This window comes from Gossypium arboreum, chromosome 9, assembly GCF_025698485.1.
Source record: "Gossypium arboreum isolate Shixiya-1 chromosome 9, ASM2569848v2, whole genome shotgun sequence".
NCBI lineage: Eukaryota > Viridiplantae > Streptophyta > Magnoliopsida > Malvales > Malvaceae > Gossypium > Gossypium arboreum.
Genome location: NC_069078.1, coordinates 83,945,508 through 83,965,674, shown reverse-complemented (window position 1 = coordinate 83,965,674; position 20,167 = coordinate 83,945,508). Strand labels below are relative to the sequence as shown.

At 33.9% G+C, this 20,167-nt stretch overlaps 4 protein-coding genes across 7 annotated transcripts; 2 read left to right on the top strand and 2 right to left on the bottom strand.

Moving 5' to 3' along the window:
• The first annotated feature begins 652 nt into the window (after positions 1-652).
• Positions 653-7,051, top strand: LOC108455459 (uncharacterized). The gene is made up of 12 exons (XM_017754013.2): positions 653-1,129; positions 1,612-1,730; positions 1,999-2,105; positions 2,198-2,285; positions 3,267-4,311; positions 4,596-4,650; positions 4,767-4,848; positions 5,023-5,103; positions 5,609-5,704; positions 5,812-5,861; positions 6,128-6,245; positions 6,773-7,051. Exons 1-12 carry the CDS (start codon positions 910-912, stop codon positions 6,854-6,856), a joined length of 2,145 nt encoding a protein of 714 aa, XP_017609502.2. The 5' UTR covers positions 653-909; the 3' UTR covers positions 6,857-7,051.
• A 709-nt stretch (positions 7,052-7,760) lies between these two features.
• LOC108454033 (eukaryotic translation initiation factor 2 subunit alpha homolog) lies at positions 7,761-10,532 on the bottom strand. Its single transcript, XM_017752328.2, has 7 exons — positions 9,993-10,532; positions 9,347-9,403; positions 9,190-9,276; positions 8,965-9,111; positions 8,780-8,884; positions 8,415-8,513; positions 7,761-8,268 (listed from the first exon to the last, which is right to left on the bottom strand). The coding sequence occupies exons 1-7, from the start codon at positions 10,362-10,364 to the stop codon at positions 8,113-8,115; spliced, it is 1,023 nt and encodes a 340-aa protein (XP_017607817.1). The 5' UTR covers positions 10,365-10,532; the 3' UTR covers positions 7,761-8,112.
• Positions 10,533-13,270: 2,738 nt separating this feature from the next.
• Positions 13,271-16,463, top strand: LOC108457300 (calcium-dependent protein kinase 34). Of its 3 annotated transcripts, none has more exons than XM_017756282.2 (5): positions 13,271-13,400; positions 13,794-14,585; positions 14,669-14,965; positions 15,058-15,474; positions 15,558-16,463. In XM_017756282.2, the coding sequence occupies exons 2-5, from the start codon at positions 13,997-13,999 to the stop codon at positions 15,785-15,787; spliced, it is 1,533 nt and encodes a 510-aa protein (XP_017611771.1). In that variant the 5' UTR covers positions 13,271-13,400; positions 13,794-13,996; the 3' UTR covers positions 15,788-16,463. The 3 variants fall into 3 exon arrangements, with proteins under 3 accessions (XP_017611771.1, XP_017611772.1, XP_052874981.1); XM_053019021.1 differs by having other exon boundaries at positions 13,289-13,400; positions 13,729-14,585; XM_017756283.2 differs by having other exon boundaries at positions 13,285-14,585.
• LOC108457301 (UDP-galactose/UDP-glucose transporter 4-like) lies at positions 16,145-19,438 on the bottom strand. 2 transcript variants are annotated; one of them, XM_017756285.2, is made up of 7 exons: positions 18,751-19,438; positions 18,278-18,306; positions 17,975-18,176; positions 17,405-17,647; positions 17,209-17,310; positions 16,673-16,780; positions 16,145-16,485 (listed from the first exon to the last, which is right to left on the bottom strand). In XM_017756285.2, exons 1-7 carry the CDS (start codon positions 18,874-18,876, stop codon positions 16,309-16,311), a joined length of 987 nt encoding a protein of 328 aa, XP_017611774.1. In that variant the 5' UTR covers positions 18,877-19,438; the 3' UTR covers positions 16,145-16,308. The 2 variants fall into 2 exon arrangements, with proteins under 2 accessions (XP_017611774.1, XP_017611773.1); XM_017756284.2 differs by having other exon boundaries at positions 16,145-16,557; positions 18,751-19,437.
• Between the last annotated feature and the right edge of the window lie 729 nt (positions 19,439-20,167).

Sequence of the window (20,167 nt, the reverse complement as noted above, 5' to 3'; positions counted from 1 at the left end):
AATAAGTATCAATTTATGATTTTAAAATGTTTAACATCGAGTACTAAACCTTGTAGATAACAATCAGTTATTGTGGCGCAAGAATTTTAACTGCTCCACCAAACCATGCAATCTTACCATTTATATGGGCATTCATGCATTATAGTAGAAAATAAAAATATCTTCTATTTTCTTTTCGAGGTTCAAATTTTATTTTATTTTTTATTCAACCAAATACATTCTTAATTTTAACACTTGAGCACTCGACCAGGTTTGGACGAAAAAGATTTAACTAAACTAACAGTAACGCCACAATCCACATCGGGTATATTTCATAAAATTTAAGGAAAAAAATATAATCAAGAAATACAAATTTCCATGCCAACTACTATGTCAATAATTAAAATTCGACAGTCTGAACTAAATTTAACATTAAGCCAAAAACAATAATAAGCCTGAAAGTAGTGTATTGATTTGCTTTTTTCTGGAAATTAGGCTCACAGACTGTTGGTTTTGGAAAAGATTACTATTCCGAATTAACGAAAAATCAGAAAAATAGAATGGAATTGAAGAATTAGAGATTGTAATGCATGGTAAAACTCTAATGTGAATGCTCAAAACTTCATAACCCACATATATATATATATATATATATATATATATTAAAAACTTTCAGTTTAACCAAGCATGCGAAAATTTTATAGTCTCAATTATATTTTAAGTATACTCATAAAAATTTAATATTTGGGGGTTTATTATTGCCGGCCAAATTGTTTTTGTCTCTTTCTTGTGATTTCTCTCTAAAAAGTTCAGAACCTCTCTAGAAGAATAAGAAAGTGCGTTAACGATATATATATATATAATTGTTGCCTTGGTTTCATTAGTAAATATTATCCTCTGTTATCAAATTGTTTTAAAGCAAAAGAAGAAATGACCGGTGTTGCTGCCGACGGTGACTTTTCATCGTCGCTTTCCAAGGAAAAACAAGTAGTAGAAGCAGCAGCAATACGAGAAGGACAGAATCAAGAACAACAAAAGCAAGAAGGGATTAAAGGATGCATGCATAAGACTAAGACAATTCAGTTCTTAGGTCGTACCACGCCTATTATTCTCCAAAACGACAATGGACCTTGCCCTCTCCTCGCTATCTGTAACTTCCCTCTTTCTCTCTTCCCATTTCTAGGGTTTTGCGTTTTGTTCTTTTCTTCGTCTGTTACCGGTGTATCGTTGCTCAGGATATTCGGATTGAATGTTCTTTAGTTTAGTTTAGTTTAGTTTAGTTTAGTTTAGTTTATTTATTTATTTATTTAATCTTTGGTTTCTAACTTTAGTAAAAAGAAGCTGAAGAATTTTTATTCACTTTTCTATTGATTGGTTTTTGGAAGTGATCAAGTATCCCTCTTTTGAACATTTCTAATGTTTGGCTATGTTAGGGTTTATCGTTTTAGACCTTAGAGCATGAATGAAAGAAGAAAATGGATAAGGTTTAGAAACATGACAAAATTTCTAATTGATCCATATTGTGATTTTTTTTTTTTTTCCCTTTTTTATGGAGATTAAAAGTGGAGCTAATTTAAGTTATTTAAAATGAGCTCTTTTTTTTTTTTGTTTGGGGGGGGGGGGTTGTGACAGGTAATGTTCTCCTTTTAAGGAACAATTTGAACCTTAGCCCTGATATAGCAGAAGTTTCACAGGAGAAATTGCTTTCACTGGTGGCCGAGCGCCTCATTGATTCCAACAGTAATGTCAATGTAATTTCTTTCCTCTTCTTATGCTTGCATCCTATCTTTACTTGAACTCGGGTGTCAAGTGTCGGGTATGTATCTGACACTGGTGTCCACTACTTTTATAAGTCTTTCCATGTCTTTTGAGGGTGATATCTCTGTATCCATGTCGGAATATGTGTCAGACATGGGTACTTCAAGCAAAATAAAGAGTTGGAGCAGCATAGCTCAAATCATCTGCTTGTTGCTGGTAATGGTATAGTACATGATACTGATGAATCATTTTGGCATGTAGAATAAAGATGAAGGTTTTGTTGAAAATCAGCAGCAGAATATTGCAGATGCAATTGATTTACTTCCACGTCTTGCTACAGGGATTGATGTAAATATCAAATTCAGGAGGTTAGCTTTTTCCTTTCTTTCTCTCTCTTTTTTTTCTCTGGCAATTTGTCTCTTTCTGCAGCCTTTAGTGAATTATTGTGTACAACTTGCAGAATAGATGATTTTGAGTTCACTCCAGAGTGTGCCATATTTGATCTGCTTGATATTCCCCTCTATCATGGTTGGATAGTTGATCCCCAGGTATGCTCTTTATAGCATTGGGGGTGCAATAGTTGAAGCAATGTGCCGAAGAATGTATAGGTTCTTATATGACTATAGTTCTGCTATATGGTGTTTAACTTCCAATTTTGAAACCATTAAGGGCTGCTGAGGTAAATACTGACCTAACTCTTCAAGATAAACACACTAACCCTTAGGTAAGGAAAATTTGTTTTCAACTGGCTCGGCTGTTTACCTCCTTGAGATGACATAGCTAGGTATTTGACTCTGGTAGCATTAATGGACTGATATCTCTTTGTAGTTAACAAGGGTGCGTGTAGAGTATATGACCATTTTGGATAGACATTCATTTTATGAAGTAATTTGCATTGGAGCTCAGATTCTGACTCGTATCAAATTTCTAAAGTTTGAGATAGAACCAATCCCAGTATAGATGTGTAACGTAAATATGATTGTGGATTCAACAACCAGTGCTGTTTTGGTTGTTTGATCGAAAATGTGGCTCAGAGAGGATTTTGTAGTTTGACTACTATCACATTTAGTGATGGTTTTAGTTGGAACATGATTGAATGGGCTGGTGGGACCATTAGCTTGCTTTCTTGGTAGAATAATTAAGATTCAGTAAAGTCATGTTATCAAGGGAAATATTTTAGTTTAATGTTTTCTTAAAAGTAAGTTTAATGCTTTGAACAGAACTGGTATGGTTGTTTTTTATGTTTATTGTTGGAGATTGTTGGTCAAGGCATGCAATTTCTGATGATGCCCACTATGTTATTAAACATTATGATCATTTGTTAGATTGTATGCATTAAATTGGTGTACAGTATATACCGCTTTGTTTCTAATTAGCATTTATATTACTGGTTCTGTTATTGTTCAGAGATGTCCAACTGTCTTCCCTATAGTTCTAGGTTTCAGGTTTACAAGGTTTTGTATACATGCAATACATATCAATTGGGCCAGGATTTGACCTTTTTTTTTTCCACGGTGCACATGTGGCAGGACTATGAAACTGCTAGTGCTATTGGGTCAAAATCCTACAATGCAATTATGGAGGAGCTTGTTGCACTGGAAACACGAAATATGGAGGTTTCACACAAAAATAATTCTGAAGATTGTGTGGATTTTGCTGCTGCTACTACTGCAACTTTAGGAGTTCCCTCTCCTAGCCTGTCAAAAACCAGATCTTTTGATGAGTCTCCTCGTTCTGCTTCAGATCAGCAAATATTAAGAAAAGGGGACCTTGAGGAGGAAGCAGAGCTATTGAGAGTCTTGAAATTATCAGAGGCTAAAACACCGACCTCTGTTGGTGGTTCTGGCAGTTTAGCTGAAAGATCATGTTCAAAGAACCTTGTTTCTGTAGATGCACAAGAGGGGGACAGAAGTATTGGAAATGAGAGCATGCCCCTGCATGAACCTTACTTCTCAGATGATTGCTGTTCCTTGAGAAATGGTAGTTGTAGTAAAGCATGTTTTGAGACCCTCAGAGGGGAAGTATCCCCAAAGACTGATGGGATTAATCAGAATTCTTCTTATGTTAAATCTGGAGATGGTACCCTTTCCAATGATGCAGTTGAGAATATGGCTGTTAAGGTGAGTAGTGCTGATGATTTGCTCCAGATTGAAGGTGCAGTTCCTATTTCTCTTGCAGAGGATACTGCACCTATAGATGGAAACAACACTGAAAATTCACAAGGGGGTGAAAACATTGAGATTCAATCCACTTCTGCTACCGATGCTCATTACATTCCGGGTAACATAAATGGGTTTGACCCAACAGAAGTATCATCTATCTCCCTACAAAAAGCTGGTTCAGATTCGTCTAGTGACAGAATACATAATGCTGATGTGCTAGAAGCTTTTAGTTCTAGTCTCGATGGAAGTGAGCCTATATATGAAGGAGAAGATTGCATATTAGATTCAGTAACTACATATGAGAACCGGGAACCTATCTACGAAGGTGAGGTTATTCTTGCAAAGCAAGCTGACAACATTTCTGTAGAGGTCTGTACTGTGAGGTCCAAAGAAGAAATTACTCCACAACAAGGTTAGTGGTTCACCTCACAGGAAATGCAACTCTATATCCTTGTAAAGCATGTATTATCTTTCTTCCGTAGCTTGAGCTCCATTTTCATTACTTCTGTTAGTTGCTTGTTGCTTCCTCAAGAATTATCATAAATGGAAATTAAAATATTTTCTTATCCGGTTAAGTTCAATTTTTAAATTCTTAAAGAAGTCTTTTCTTTTAAAGCAAAGTGCACTCCTTTGTTCTTACTATTTTCATGCACTCATTCAAAATAACCTACCTTTCATTTTCTTAATGCTATTTAGGTGAACTAATTGCAAACTTCTTGAAGAACAATGCCAATCAATTGACCTTTTATGGGTATGTTGAGTAGCTTTTTGGCTGTTTAAAGATCTAAAGTACTGTTGAGTTTATCACATTGTTATATCTTCATGGTATGTGGTCGTAATTGAGTGATTATTAATATATTTTTGCAGGCTTTTTTGCTTACAAGATGGTCTTAAAGAACGTGAGCTCTGTGTTTTCTTTCGCAACAATCATTTCAGCACGATGTTTAAGGTTAGAAGTTGGAACCACTTTTTCTGTGAATTGTGCCTGTAGCTGTCTGTGAACTGCCAACGATGCTTGTAACACTTGAGCAACTCACTAAATTAATAAACGAATTTGAGAACCAGTTTTCTTTGTTCTCTCAACTCCAATCTCTTCATCCATTGAATCTCATTTTATTTGCAGTATGATGGTGAGCTTTATCTTTTAGCTACTGACCAAGGCTATCTGAATCAACCAGATTTGGTTTGGGAGAAACTAAATGAGGTAAGGCTTTGTTACCTTGTACTCTTTTCTACCAACAATTACTTTGTTGAAATTTGAGTGTTAGTTATAATTGTAGTAAATATGGTGAGGTAGATTACTTACATTGTTGTTAATTTTAAAGTCTTTAACTAACAAAATATCCTTAACCAGTAGACCAGTGGCCACTGCATCATGGTTCTTATGTCATGATGTTTAACTGGGATAATTAAATGCCTTTTGCTTTGGCATTATGAAGAAATGGAAATCATCTAGATTAAGGAAACAAAAATCTACAGTAGCCATGGTTTTAAATTGGAGGTTTTGTGGTCTCTGGTGTTCCATTTGTTATATTTTTTTATTGTTTTTTTGTCCCTTTTAACTTTGTAATAAAAATGTTTTTTCAATGAGAAACATTTTGTTAAAAATCTTAAATTTAAAATTTCAATCTTTTAAATCGTAATCCTATGTTGTTTTTGTTATTGATTCTTTTTTTAAGTTTGATATCCAATATTTAACTCATTTTCAGGTCAACGGAGACACTCTTTTTATGACTGGAAACTTCAAGGAATTCAAGGTGGATAGTCATGCCACTGGTACTTGGGATGAACAAAATGCAACTGCTGTACGTGTTTCCCTTCCGCGAGAAAGTTTTTTCCCCTTTGGCAAGCGAATTTTGACGGTTGGTTTGATTGATTTTAATGAACCTTAACTATGATTTACGCGATGCAGGACTACATTGCTGGCATTGATGGTTCAGCGCATGCAAGATCGGATGAAATGTAATTATCCTTCCCTTCAGTTGTCTGTATTTGTATTAATTTGTACTGCCTAATTCTTGGATGCAATTATTCGGTGGATTTAGACATCCATCAGAAAATATTTCTGAAATATTGATGCTTCTAATAATTATTTATTTGGAATAGTGGTCAAGTTAAAACAATCTTTTCAATATTTTCTGAATGTTCTAAATTTTCTAAAACCATTTTCATTGGTTCTTATTATGCTCAGGGATGACAGTTATTAATGTGTGATGTTATCATTGCAGCTCGGATTTACAGCTTGCAATAGCTTTACAGCAAGAAGAGTATGAACAACAGCCGCAGCGTCAGAATGTGCAGCCGCCACCGATTGTAGGTGCTACAAGATTAGTAACAGGTCCAAAGGTATTGTGTTCCCTCTTCCTTCTAGATATTCTTAAATAACATTCATCTTAGGATCTGATCACTGATTCTATTAGTACCTAAATGAAGTATGGTTGTCATCAATTCAGAAATATTTTTCAAAACTTGTTTTCAGTGGAGCAAATACAACCTTAATTAGTCTTTTTGATTAACACCTAAATGAATTCATGGCTTAGACTCAAGACTGATGATATACTGGTTGCCTGCCTGAACGGCAGAGTATGTGACTTTGGTGGAACTTCATTAGATGCTTACGCCGGATTAGACCATCAAGCTTGTCCTGTTAGCGTTTCTGTGTTAAATCCATAGATTGAGTTAATTGTTACCTTGTGGAATATTTAGTTGTAAATGACAGCATCCAGGCTTAGCTGTGAGTTTTGGATGTACAAGTATCCAGCATGAGTATATTGATATCCTGTTACTCGCATGCCTATGTGTGGACACAAATGTCGAATATGGCTACTTTTAAGAAAATGAAAAATTCGAATAACGGAAGTGAGATTTTGCAGGCGTCACAAAACAGTGGAAGGAGCTCTTCGTCTTCATCGTCAAGGCAAGAGACAAAATCTAAAGAAAAATGTATCGTGATGTAAGTTAACAGGTGTATTGTATTCGGCAAGCCTAGGTCTGTAAATAGTTTGTCTTTGGTAATAGTAGGTTTGTATTTTTTACGCTTAATAAGAACCCTGATACCTTTAATGTCATTTTGGAAAAAATGTTTGATTGTAGAAAATGATGTATATATAGTATATAAACAATGCAATATAACTTGATCCAAACCAAATAAACTCTTATTTGAACCGACTCCAATACATTTGGCCATATTTGAACATTTTATAGGGTTTTGACATTTATAGATAAACCCATAGAAGATTAAACCCGTTTTGTATGAGAGAGCAGGAGTTGGTTAAAATCAATTTAATTGACCATCTAGTTGTTGGTTTCAGTTAATTCAGTTTTCTCATAAATTGGTTATAGTCTCATCTAAGATGGTTTTGTTAGTCGGCTATCAATTATTAAAATTTAAAATTAAATCAATCAACTTAACTGATTTATATGTTATTTATTAATTGTTTTAAATATATAATAGATATATATATATAATATCAGTCGATTAATCAATCGATTCTATTCATGTTAGATCGATTAAGATTATAAAACCAATTGATACAATTATAGGAGGATCGGTTTCAGTATTTTGCAAAATCAAGATTACATTATAATTTCCTTTTTCTTCAATTGGTAAGTTGTTTAATCGTATTAAATATTGCGTTTGTTTTTATGTAAATATTGTGTTTTTATAACATCTAAGATTTGAGCATTAATCCAATTATTATTATTTAAATTTAAATTAAATAAATACTATTTATCGAATATTTAAATAATATATTAAATCTATTTGATGTCAAATATTTAAATCATAAATCAAATTAATTTTATCAACTTTTGCATTTGCACAAAAAGATAAATTATAAACTTAAATACTGATAATGCATATTGGAATGCTAATATCTACACATTAATTATAAATTTATAATACTCGAATATAAACATCATCCGAATTTGCATTATTCAAATTCACAAAAAAAAGAAAAGAAAAATCCAACAGAAGGAACTCAACCACAACACCACCGTCTTGAGATATTTAATACTAGAGAACCGATAGGTCATCCATCTGTATACTCCATTAAACTTTGCTTAAATATACCGTAAATTAGAAATCCCAACTCAACAAAACAAAATACTTTCCTCAGAGGTTTACAACTATCCATGAGATGAGGCCAATTGAAATAAGTTTTGGTCAAAACAAAATTGATAATTATCCTTCTCCCTGTATGAAGAAGCACCGCTATTCCATTATCCCATGACCTGCATTCTCAACATCAACTTCACCCATGCCTGTGTCTTCCTCTTCTTCGCTATCTTCATCTCCACTCACCTCTTCATTATCGTTCCGCAACTTAGCCATGTGCTCAGCCAGCAGTTTATCATCCCGTTCGCTCACCTAAAACAGTGCACCATGTGAGACTCTCAAGAGAAAGGTTGAAATTTTCAAGTTAACACATCGATGCATTGAGACTGAAATAAATGGAACTGGAGAATTAAAACAGAGAGAGCAACTAAATTGGAACTTAAAGGATGGGCACTCACGGCTCTAGGCTGCTCCTTGACAACAAGTTTACCCTTGTGATGCTCTATTGCTTCAGTGCAAGCTGCAATTGCTTTACTGAGGATAGTTATACCTTGCTCCTGACAAATACAAGAAAGAATAACATAAACAAAAACAAATATGTCAATCAGAAACGAAAATATGCAATGTAAATATCAATACATGAATATGAAGTAAACAAGTTGAGAAGATGATAACTTCAGCTGGGCAAATAATCTTAGACAGTGTTCAACAAGATTAACAGAAGAAAATTTCATAAAAGCATGGCGTGCAAATGCTTCCAAAACTAAAAGCCATGAGTTCAAACTTCAGAGGCACATTAGATGAAAAAGGTCATTAAGCTGACCTTGTCAAGAGTTTGAGTGGTAAGAACATAAAGTGGAGGAGCAACAAGCTTGATTTTAACAGGACAATCATCATTCCCAGCAGCCTCAGCTTTGCGCATGGCCTCCTGCAAATTCGACAAGAAATATCTATAAACCAACAACAAAGCACATATAGTCAGAGGCAGAGAATTTCGGAAAATAAGACCTTGATGTGAAGAACGCCATCAAACTGGAAACATTTCATTTCAATATCAGCCCGAATCTTCAAAGGTTGTGGGGTCATTCTTCTCCTAATGTTTTTCACCAAAGCATCTTTGACTTCCTCCGTCACAGCAGGAACCACTTCAGTCACCTAAAGAGAGAAATTGTTAAAGACATAAATCAGCTGGAAAAAATATAGTTCCATGCATCTCACAAACTGAAAATTTACCTCTTGCCCATCAGGGCCGGGTTTTTTTACTTCACAGGTGAGAGTGTTCAAGACAGAATCAGGATCGGTCACAATGATTTTGAAAGCCTGAAAACATAAAAATTAAGACAGCGATAAGAGAGAAAATGACACTTCAAAATAAGGCGTAGCTTCATACCTCAAAAGCATGACCATATTTCCGGTATAGAGGCCAACCAATTTTAATGTACAATTCCTGTCGCACATGATAAGTGTTAGCGAGTTGCAAGTTGACAATAGAAATGCCTTCTATCATTGGCCAACATAAAGATGCTCACTTCTCCTCATTGCACTCACCTCACATGAATCAAAATCTTCACCTTAATCATTGAATTCTCACTATTTTTTAATGAAGTAACTGGTTTCATATTAAACTTAGGTAAAAACGAATCTGAAAATAACCAAATTACCACATTTTAAACTAAAACTACACCAAGGAAATCATCAAATCATTTTAGTCATTCTGTTTCTTCTATAAAAACACATAATTCCGTTCGTGAACACTAATACGTAGACAATTAACAAGTATCCCGTATTATCACTCAGCAAAAGAAAACCCAGAACCAAAACTTAAAACAAAAGCCAGTAAAATAGTTACCAAATCACTTCAATCAACCAAAAAACCCAAATTTACTTCCAATTCATTACCCATAAACCATTTCTAATCTCTAAAAAATTCTTCATATCCAAATGAAAGAAACTATTAAGTCCCATAAACCAAACATAGCAAACAAATTATTCCCTCAGTTTCAATGAGTGAAAACAAAAAGGATAAAAAAATTTACCTCCAAATCGATATCCAAAGTCTCGGCAACATGTCGCATGATAGAGTGAACAAGTTTACTCTTATTATACCTTTCTTCACAAGCTTGAATATCTTCCTCGCTAACTCTCCTCTTACTCAAATCGATGTAACCCTTTTCCTTGTCGACACGTAGGACCATGACGGGCTCGGTTCGTCCGACCTTGATTAGACTGCTGACGCTACGAATCCGACGGCGGGAGAGCTCCGAGAACAAGATCATGCCTTCGATGTTGTTGTATTCAAGGAGCGAAACGTACGCACCCATGTCGGCGATGTTCTTTACTTGTATCATCACCGCCATATCCACCTCCGGATACTTGGCTTCGTACATTCGACATTCGAGGTTCGGCATCTTAGCTCAAGTTGTGGAAGTATTTGGCTTTGAGATCTTTGGTTTTTGGGGATTTTGTGTTTGAAGATTAGGGTTTTAAGATGAGATTTAGGACCAGTAAAGAGATGCAGTTTTTATCAACACTAAAAATGAGATTCTTCTATTTCTCCCCCTAAAAGTTTTCTGGGTAAATTACACTACTAGTCATCCAATTAGTAATAAATTTTATTTTCATCATCCAATTATAAAAATTACAAAATAATTACTTTAACTATTAATAAATTTCTTTTTTACTAATAAGATGAGATTAGGGTTTTAACTGTCGATTGTTAATAGAATGGAAGCCTTTAATTTTTCATGGGTTACTTCTTAACCTTTAATTTAAATTTTATGTATTATATTTTTTATAATATTTAAATGTATGACGTGTGATACTAATTTGATGTATGAGATAATCGTTAATTTAAATAAATTTTGATTTTTTGTAAGTTAAATAAATACGTTGTTGTTTAGAGATTTTTGTTAAGTTGAAAGATAATATGTTTTATTTTCCCCATAATATAAGTATACGCTTATCTTCAATTTAGTGTCACGGGTCATGAATTAAAACCTATCACCTAAAACGGTGAGATTTACAGACAAAAATTCTAATCTCGTAACACTAGTCACTAGTTTAATAATAAAACGACTATAGTATATTAATTAAATCCAACTATTTGCTCTCATTTTAGGTTGGATTGGAATATTAATTAAATTCAACGATTTTTTCTTCATATTCGGGTGGATTAGGGTATGTAATATTAATTGTCGATTAATTTTCATTATCCAGTTTAGACATGAAAAATCGCAAATCAATTGGAAAAACATGTAAAAATCAAATAAAATCGAATCAAACAAACCCACGCATCATGAATATTGGAAACAAACCAACATAACATGAAAATTTAATTAACGAGACATGAAACATGATGTAGAAAACACCAACACGAACACGAACACGAACACGATAATGATATATTCATATATAAAAATTTATATAACACAAATTATTAGTGGAATTGAATTCTAAAATTTTTAAGAGATGTAAATGTACTATATATTAATTTATAATTTTATTATTTTTAAGGGATTAAATATATGTTTTTCATATTTAAGGGGTAAAGTGTAATTTTATTATAAATTATTTGTTAATTTTATTATTTCTGGAAGGACTAAACTAAAAATTTTCATTTTTAGGAGGGCCAAAGCCGCCCCCTAGCTTCCCTCTGCCTCAACCCCTTGAAATAAAAATTTTGACTTTTAGCCCATTTATATTTATAAATTTTAAATTAATATATGAATAAATTACACTTTGATCCTTCAAAATTATAAAATTTTGATTTAATTTTTAAAATTAGAAAGATATAAGCTATTAAAATGATTACATTTTTACTATCATAAAATATATAATTTAATTCTGAACTTTAAAAAACTTATGTCAAATATATATAATTTAAATAAAGGAAAATTGTTTGGTTCTTTGCAAATAGAGTTTCAAAAATTCTACAAGTAAAGGTAAAATATTGCCATGTGTCCTTAAGTAATATTAAAAAATAAAAGTTAATCAAAACAGACAAGTATTATTCAACTAAATCTATATGTAGAGTTAAAAATTTTCACGAACAGTAGATAAAATAATAATTCATTCATGTATCTTTTTTCCTTTAAAATTGCTATAATACTTATTTTATTTAAGAAATTCATATATTTATATTGTATTTCTATTTTTATCATTCTCTTTAAAAATTATGTGCTCTAAGGAATATTAAAAAAATTAAAGCATAATTGTGTCATGGACTAAACCCTGTTTATAGAGTTAAAAAATTCAACTGAAAGTGGACAGGATAACCTTTATACATTTATAAAAAATTTAACAATTATCTTTGTATAAAACACAAGTTTAGTTTTACTAAGTCAACTAATATTAATTCAACTGAAAATTCACTAAAAAAATCATTTTTTATTGTTGGAATATCGACTGTCCAACTAAATGTTCTAACATAAGCTTGTAACAATCAATATGGCATTGCAGATCCTTTTGACCTAAAAAGAAGTGTTTTATCGATCATGTAATGTGAGAATTTTAAACGTGGCTTATCAGCATTTTGAACATAGCTTACCTTCCAATCATTAGCTAATGAAAAATTGATATTGATGATTAAGATAAAGATTTAGGGGTTTTGAGCACTTAACTACAAAAATGACATGTGATATATTTGTATCGTCTGTGTATAGACTCTGCTCACAACAGTAATGCTTTCGGAAAAACATATGAATTCAACAGCAACACTTTGCCTCCATTTTTGCTTACCAACACTTTCCTTCCATGGCAATCTAATAACAGAAAAAACATGAATAATTGGATGTCCCAACCTCTACTCTGTACCCCTCAGGGACCAGTGATATCAACCCATCGGTCATTTGGGACCCAATTTTCATCTGATGGGGACTATTATACACTCTTGTACCTCCTATCCCACTAAGCTAATATTCTAATTCCCATGCTTGAAAATGAAATTAAAAGCATATTTTAGAATATGTTGGGTTTTCAAGATTCTAACCTCCAAAATTTTGCCATCTTTTTTTCTTCCATTTTACTCAAGAAAAACGTAAATTGATATAAAATAATAAAGAGAAGTTTCCTTGGACTAAAAAAATACAGGGTTGATGCTGTCTCCACATGCTGGTTGTGTGGGAGCTAATCATCATTGCACATGTCAAATGAGGAGGGCAATTTGGTAAAAGAAATCACGAAATTTATGGGACCAGGATCACCAATAGGATGTGCTGGGACACGTGGCGAACTCATGTGGTGACTGTGTACCTTTCTATCTTGCACATTGTTGGGTAATGCTTACTAGTAATATTAAAATAATAGTACCACGAACATGGAATCAAGTTCCCTTAGGTTGCCGGTTATAGTGAAGGAAGCTGTCTTGTTTGAACCAGAAAAAAGCCAAGGACTCAACCAAAGACCGGTATTTGTTATGTACTTTGTTCAACGCAGTTGCTAAGCCGGTCAGTCTTTTCTCTCTACTGTTGATTGAGAAATGTGTGTTCTTTTGATGCAATGTTTTCGGTTTTGTTTATATTCAAAAAAAGCTTTGTACTTTATGTCTTTTTCTCATGTAAATTTTGCTGGGCTTTCCTTTTTATGTTAATTCGTATAGTTTTTTTTTCTTTCTAAACTATGTTGTTTTCTTGTCTTCTTTTTATGCTATGATTATTTATGGGAACCCTGGTGTGGTTAAGGTCATGGGTTTTAGAGCTTTGGTTTGAGTTTTTGCTTTGTTAGGTTTAGTTTTTTTATGCTATGTCTAAATTTTGGTCATGGATCTGCAAACAGAATTTGAAAAGATTATTGGGATTTAATCAAGTTGTCTGAAATTCATAGCTGCTGGAAATTTTCAGTTTATGGAGAGTGTCAACATTCAACAAGGTTGTCATTTCTTGAGAAGCTGATGTTAGAACTTGCTTGCTATTTCGACAACTGATCTCATGTCTGGTCTGAGTACTCTCTGCAAATTAATGGATTAGATTAGAAAACTGAGAAGAAAATCCGATAATTCAGTATTAGTTTGGTATAATTATAGTTTTCCTTGCCCCTAATTGGCATGGAAATCGCCACTGTTGAGAACATCCACCTCCCTGCAGTCGGATTCCGCAACTGTTACAAGGTTGCAAGCCTTACGAAGACAATTTTAGACACGATACAAATATCGAACCTAAGAGACCGGTATGTCCTCGGAGGACAATTAGGATGGGGACAATTTGGCGTAATTAGAGTCTGCTCCGATAAATTAACCGGCCAGGTTTTGGCTTGTAAATCCATTGCTAAAGATAGATTGGTCACACTAGACGATTTCTGCAGCATCAAGCTTGAGATTGAAATAATGACTAAGTTATCAGGGCACCCGAATGTTGTGGACTTGAAAGCAGTTTATGAAGATGAGGACTTCGTGCATTTGGTCATGGAGTTATGTGCAGGAGGGGAACTTTTCCATCGGCTCGAGAAATACGGAAGGTTTTCAGAGTCCGAGGCTCGTGTTCTTTTCAAGCACTTGATGCAAGTAGTCAAGTACTGTCACGACAATGGCATCGTTCATAGGGATCTGAAACCGGAAAACATTCTCTTAGCAACTAAATCCTCGTCCTCTCCGATTAAACTTGCAGATTTTGGCCTTGCAACTTATATAAAACAGGGTGAGGTCTCCATTGTGTGCTTTGTTTATTTCCATTAGAAGACAACATTTTGATCACTAAAATTTGTGATATTTTGCAAACAGGGGAAAATTTGCATGGAACTGTAGGGAGCCCATTTTATATAGCACCAGAGGTTTTAACAGGGGGATATGATGAAGCAGCGGATGTGTGGAGTGCTGGGGTTATATTGTATATTCTTTTAAGTGGAATGCCTCCTTTTGGGGGAAAGACTAAATCAAAGATATTTGATGCTGTTAGGGCGGCTGAGCTAAGGTTCCCCATTGATCCCTGGGATCACATCTCTTTATCTGCCAGGGATTTGGTCACTGGTATGCTTTGTGTTGATCCTTCTAAGAGGCTCACTTCTGCACAGGTTCTAGGTAAGTTGATATCCATTCCTTTTAGGATTCTTGAAAGATATCTGATAATGGGAATCAGGCATGGATGCTAATATGAAAGTCACTGTTAGCAGAGCATCCATGGGTTGAGGATTGCAGACAAGTGGGTAAAGAAGCAGATCAGCAAAACAACCCTGCTTGCCGAGAGCTTGAAGTGGGAGGAAGTTCTTTCTCAACACTCTTCATCAAAAGAAATCAAGATTATAGCTTTAGCGATGGATCACTAGTATCTTTTAATGGTCAACCTGGAACCCCTGCATTGACCTGCAAATCATCGTTATCTTGTTTCTTAGTTGAAAATGGCAGTCCTTGTTCCGAATCTGAAGGATTTTCATTTACAAGCTGTTGTGAATCCACTGCAGCAGAGTTCTCATCTCCAATTCCGTCAATGCCAAGTTTTACTTTCTTCAGTACAATATCTGCTATTGAACCACTAAATGTTTCGGTGGCAAATAAAGCCGAGACATCGGAGATGAGTGCCGAATACAGAGGTATCTGTTTCCGTTTTGTTCTTGGCATGGAAATTATGAGTGTCTAACGTAGAATTATGCTGATCTGTTCTTTCACTCCACAGAATCAAACTTAGTAAAGCTGTCTATGTTGCCGGATTCTTTGGTTCCAGTATCTGTTAGGGGAGGACCTAACGGATCCCGGCTTGCAGGCATTCATAGTAAACGGAACCACACAATCAGTCTCGGTGAGATCAATCACTTCGATCTCGAGGTGAACGAGTCGGTAATCCGTTGGGCATCCTGTACGCATATTCCTAGAGCCCCATCACTTAGATTATCACTAGTCTGCTAGAAAGTGTTCATACCAAGATTGACCATATTGCTGGGCCGAATGGAGTAAATAGAACGAGAAAATAGAGAAAGAATTGCAGACACTGACATTCGAATTCTCTGAGATAGGTACAAGAGAAATCCGAGTTTAGAAGAATTTTGTTTGCTTAAGCCTGTTGTGTTGAGTGATGATTCTTTTTTGAATTTGTAAGTGATTTTCATATGTACAGTCACAAATTGTAATATTATCCTGCTTAATCATCTCTAACAAGGTGCACTGTAACATTGAGAGAAACAATTTTGATGCCTTGATTGTATGTAAAATTGTAAATTTCCAAAAATGATTAACGACTGCCCTTACAGCACTTTGCAAGATTAGTTTTACAGTAATGGATAACTTTATTCAACAAAAAACCAGGTAATTTACTATCTGTTTACAGATATGCTACACCCTACAGAAGTAGTAGGTCTATAATGCAGTGGGGTTTCAGTAAGGAAATCATAAAGAAAATTGCAGAATAGTTTGCACCTTTTTTAAAGCTTTCAGACGAGGGGCTTTTTCTCTTCATCTTCAAGTTCTACACTTTCCACTTCTTCAGAAGAGGTTTCCCGATGATGCCTCGCATTTACATTTGATGTTGGAATCCAGGGTGCTGGTTTACTATCCGGCAACATCTTTAATATGATTCCCATGGCTATGAGCAACAGCCCGGATCCGTGCTGTTCAGTTAAAGGTTTTGTAAATATCATGTATGACAGCAACAAAGTGACAGCTTTTCTAGCAGTTGTTATCTACAAGCAGATGAAACAAGAACACTAGTAGTTAAATGGGATCATGAATGGTTTTGAGAATGAAATTTTTAGAAATCATTATGTCTAAAAGAAAATACAAGTATGTTTCTTTTACCATGGCCGTCGCTGCAGCACCAAAGATAGCAATGAGAGATAAAACTGACACTTGACCGATGAATGTGGCCATAGCTTCGAACACCAACACCCCATACACATAAGGATGCTGCAAGTTATTGGCATAAGTAAAACACATAGAAACAAGAGATCATGGTAAATTTTGCTTAAAACCAAGCCAAAGAGCATGCAAGTAGAATAATTTTGGTAGCCTTTACATGCATTTGCACATGTGCCTAAGTTTCTCCCATCTTGAAATACCGTGTCTGACATATGGTATTAGGATATAACTTCCAAAGATCTTCCAAATACATTAAAAAAAGCTTAAAAAAATGAGACCATACTTGTCCAAACTCATACATGTATTCAGTACTTACACTGAAGTCCGAATGAAATAGATATGTTTAAGTTTCTTCTAGATTGTTAGATCTTGGAGGGCCATATCCCCATACTCAAGTCCAAATATACATTGGAAAGGGTACTTGTTTAAGTCGCATAATACAATGTTATTGTATGCACTTGAGGGATGCTATTTACCTGAGAACAAGAATTCCATGCCGTAACAAGCTCTCCTGTTAGAATCATTGGCACAACTAAGAAAGGAATCCCAACTACTGTTGAGCAAAACAACATCTCCATCTGTAAAAGAAAATGAATAAATACACAATACAACATAAAATTATAGATAAAGTGATCGTTCTTACAAATAGAAATGAAAAAATTTTATAGCTACCTGAGTTGTCTCCGGATTCATGGTGAATATTGCTTCTTGGAAATTACCCAGAAAGGCATCCATAACCAAAGCACCCAAAATCATTATAATACCGATGATGCTAAAATTAGGAGATGTTTGGGCATCGGCTAAGGTGAAAAGGATGAGACCAATAACAAGAAGCAGAGCAGAGATGTATTCATGAAATGGATATTTCCTTCTCAGCCCAGGGATGAAGGCACCCATAATCATAACAGGCAGCACCTAAAATTCCATAAAAAGTAAAGAGTTAAAAGAAGAAAAAGAAAAGCGAGCATCTTAAATTTGCAGAATGCTTTGATCTATGGTACTCGGACTCAGGTGTGAGTGACAAATACTGAGTATTTGTCCAATACAAATATGTTCAATGTTTCAAAAGTTTTGTGTATACTCATCGTCTCCCGTTATGCATCGGATACGGATACTTCAAAACACTACAATATCTATACTTATTTTTTAATTCTGATAAACTGTTTAAAGAAAAGTTTATTCAGCTAAAGAAAGGGTAGTAACACGCAATTTGTATACAAATTTCTTGAAATAGTTAGTTACCTTTGTAGATTTAAACATAATTTGTGCTGGGTAGTTGAGGTAAGCCAAAGAACCTTTGGTTAATCCATGAGAACCCATGAGAACAGCTGAGAGTTTCACATATGTTTTCCATGGATTCACCATTTGCTTCGTGGTAAAGCCTTGAAGCCTTATCAATATCAGGTAAACAAATCCTTGTACAAAAGTGAAATACCATCCATAGCTGAAACATTTGCATGATTTTTAAGTCGAGAAAAATCCCAAGTATATACATAATTTCAAGAAATATATATTATCTAATAATGGGAAGGATGATGAATGTACCTGAATTGAAGCCTATTATATACATATTCCTACAAGCAAGCAAATGAACTCATCAATTATCATACTGAAATGGGATTTTTTTTTTTCTTTTGGAGATTGAAATGGGAATATGAATCCAATAAAACAGTTGCATGCATTCATTGAATTATTTTTGACCATATAAATCCTTCAACTAATCTACTGCCAACTTTTTTTTTTTTTGGTACAACCAAGCAATTGAACATGCAAAAAAAGCAAAACTATTAGAATTTCCTATCTCTCTTCCTTTTCCGTAATTTTCTCAGCAACCAAACAGAAACCCAGAAAGGGAAAAACCAGGCATGCATGGCTGGGAATTGGTCACATGCAGAGCCAAAAAACTATTTCAAATGAAGTGACTGGATCAAAACAACAATAAAATGAAAAGTTTCTAGCTGATCAACACTCCCCTAAAACAGTGATCAAATAACAGGTAAGAGTTAGGAAGAACAAACCTCACAAATGCCATTAACAAGGTAACCAAAGAAGAACCCAGACGAACAAATAAGAAACTGTTGCCATTTTGGCCTATCTGTAAGGGGAATTCCAAACAAAGACCTTGCTTGATCCTCGCCTTTCATCTTCCTTTCAACAAAGTCTGAACGAGTTTAATTTACCAAACCTCAACCCCACCCCCCCCTTTCAATGAAAAATCTGAATAAAGCCCATAAAACAGATGAAAAAAGGGTGTTTAAAAAACGGTTCCATTGTTTATTTTTATCACCCTGAAAGCTAAAAAAGCTAGAATTTTTATTGTTACTAGAAGAAGTAAAGTATCAAAAAGAAAATGGTATCTTTTAAAAGACTTCCCTTATATCTCTCTCTCTCTCTCCACCTTACTGGAAATGGTGGGTGCATCAGATTTAAGGGATCTGTAGAGATCGGTGGAGTTTTAGGGATCTTTCTCTCTTTAGGAAAAATGGTGGCAAACAGGGCATAGAAAGATGAGAGAAATGTAAAGAAAATGGGGGGAGTCTCTCCAAGTCAATAATCGACATCAAGCCCCCCTTCAACACGGCAGCAACTTCGGTTTTGGTGGGAGATTTATCTGAAAATTCTCGGAAATTTGTTTTCTCGAGATAATACTACATACGAGAAGTTTGACTTCTGGGTTTCTTGGTTTTTATCCGTTCCTAAACTTCGGTGAATTTAATTAGACTAGATTATTATGGTGGGGTTGAATGCATCAGATTTTAAATTACGTTAAATATAATTAAGCGATATCATTGGGAATATATATATATATTTAATTATATTTAAAATATGTTTTATTTTTAAATTAAGTTTTAAATACAATTAAGTGGTTTTATTTGTAATATACACCACATAAAAAAGAACCGAAAGGAAACCTTAAGTTTTATGCTTAGTTCTTTTAATTACAAAATACATCTTTATTTGGTTATATTTAAAGTGAATTCTATTTTTAGAATTGATTTTAATAATAAATTATACTATTTAATAAATACAATAATAAATATTAATTTTTTATTATTCGTGTCCGTTTTATTCATATTCGATGTTGGTAGTTGCCTCCTAATAATATTGTCCTCAAAATTTAAACAAATGTCTTCATAACGTGTCTTACTATTGACTTTTTAAAAATAAGAAAATATATTATTTTACCTCATTTTAACTAAGAATAAGATAATTGTGTAATCTTTAGAAAAATGTAATTTGTTGCATTTCTATTTCATTTTAATAATTTACAATATTACAATATATAATTTTATATTATTATCTATTTATTTCCATAATTAAATTTAAATAAAAATATTTTAAAAATTATTTAATTGAAATTTAAATTGGGCCGGTCGAAAACAAAAATATCTAATTAATATATATTTAATATCCTATTAATTTGTTTACATTTAC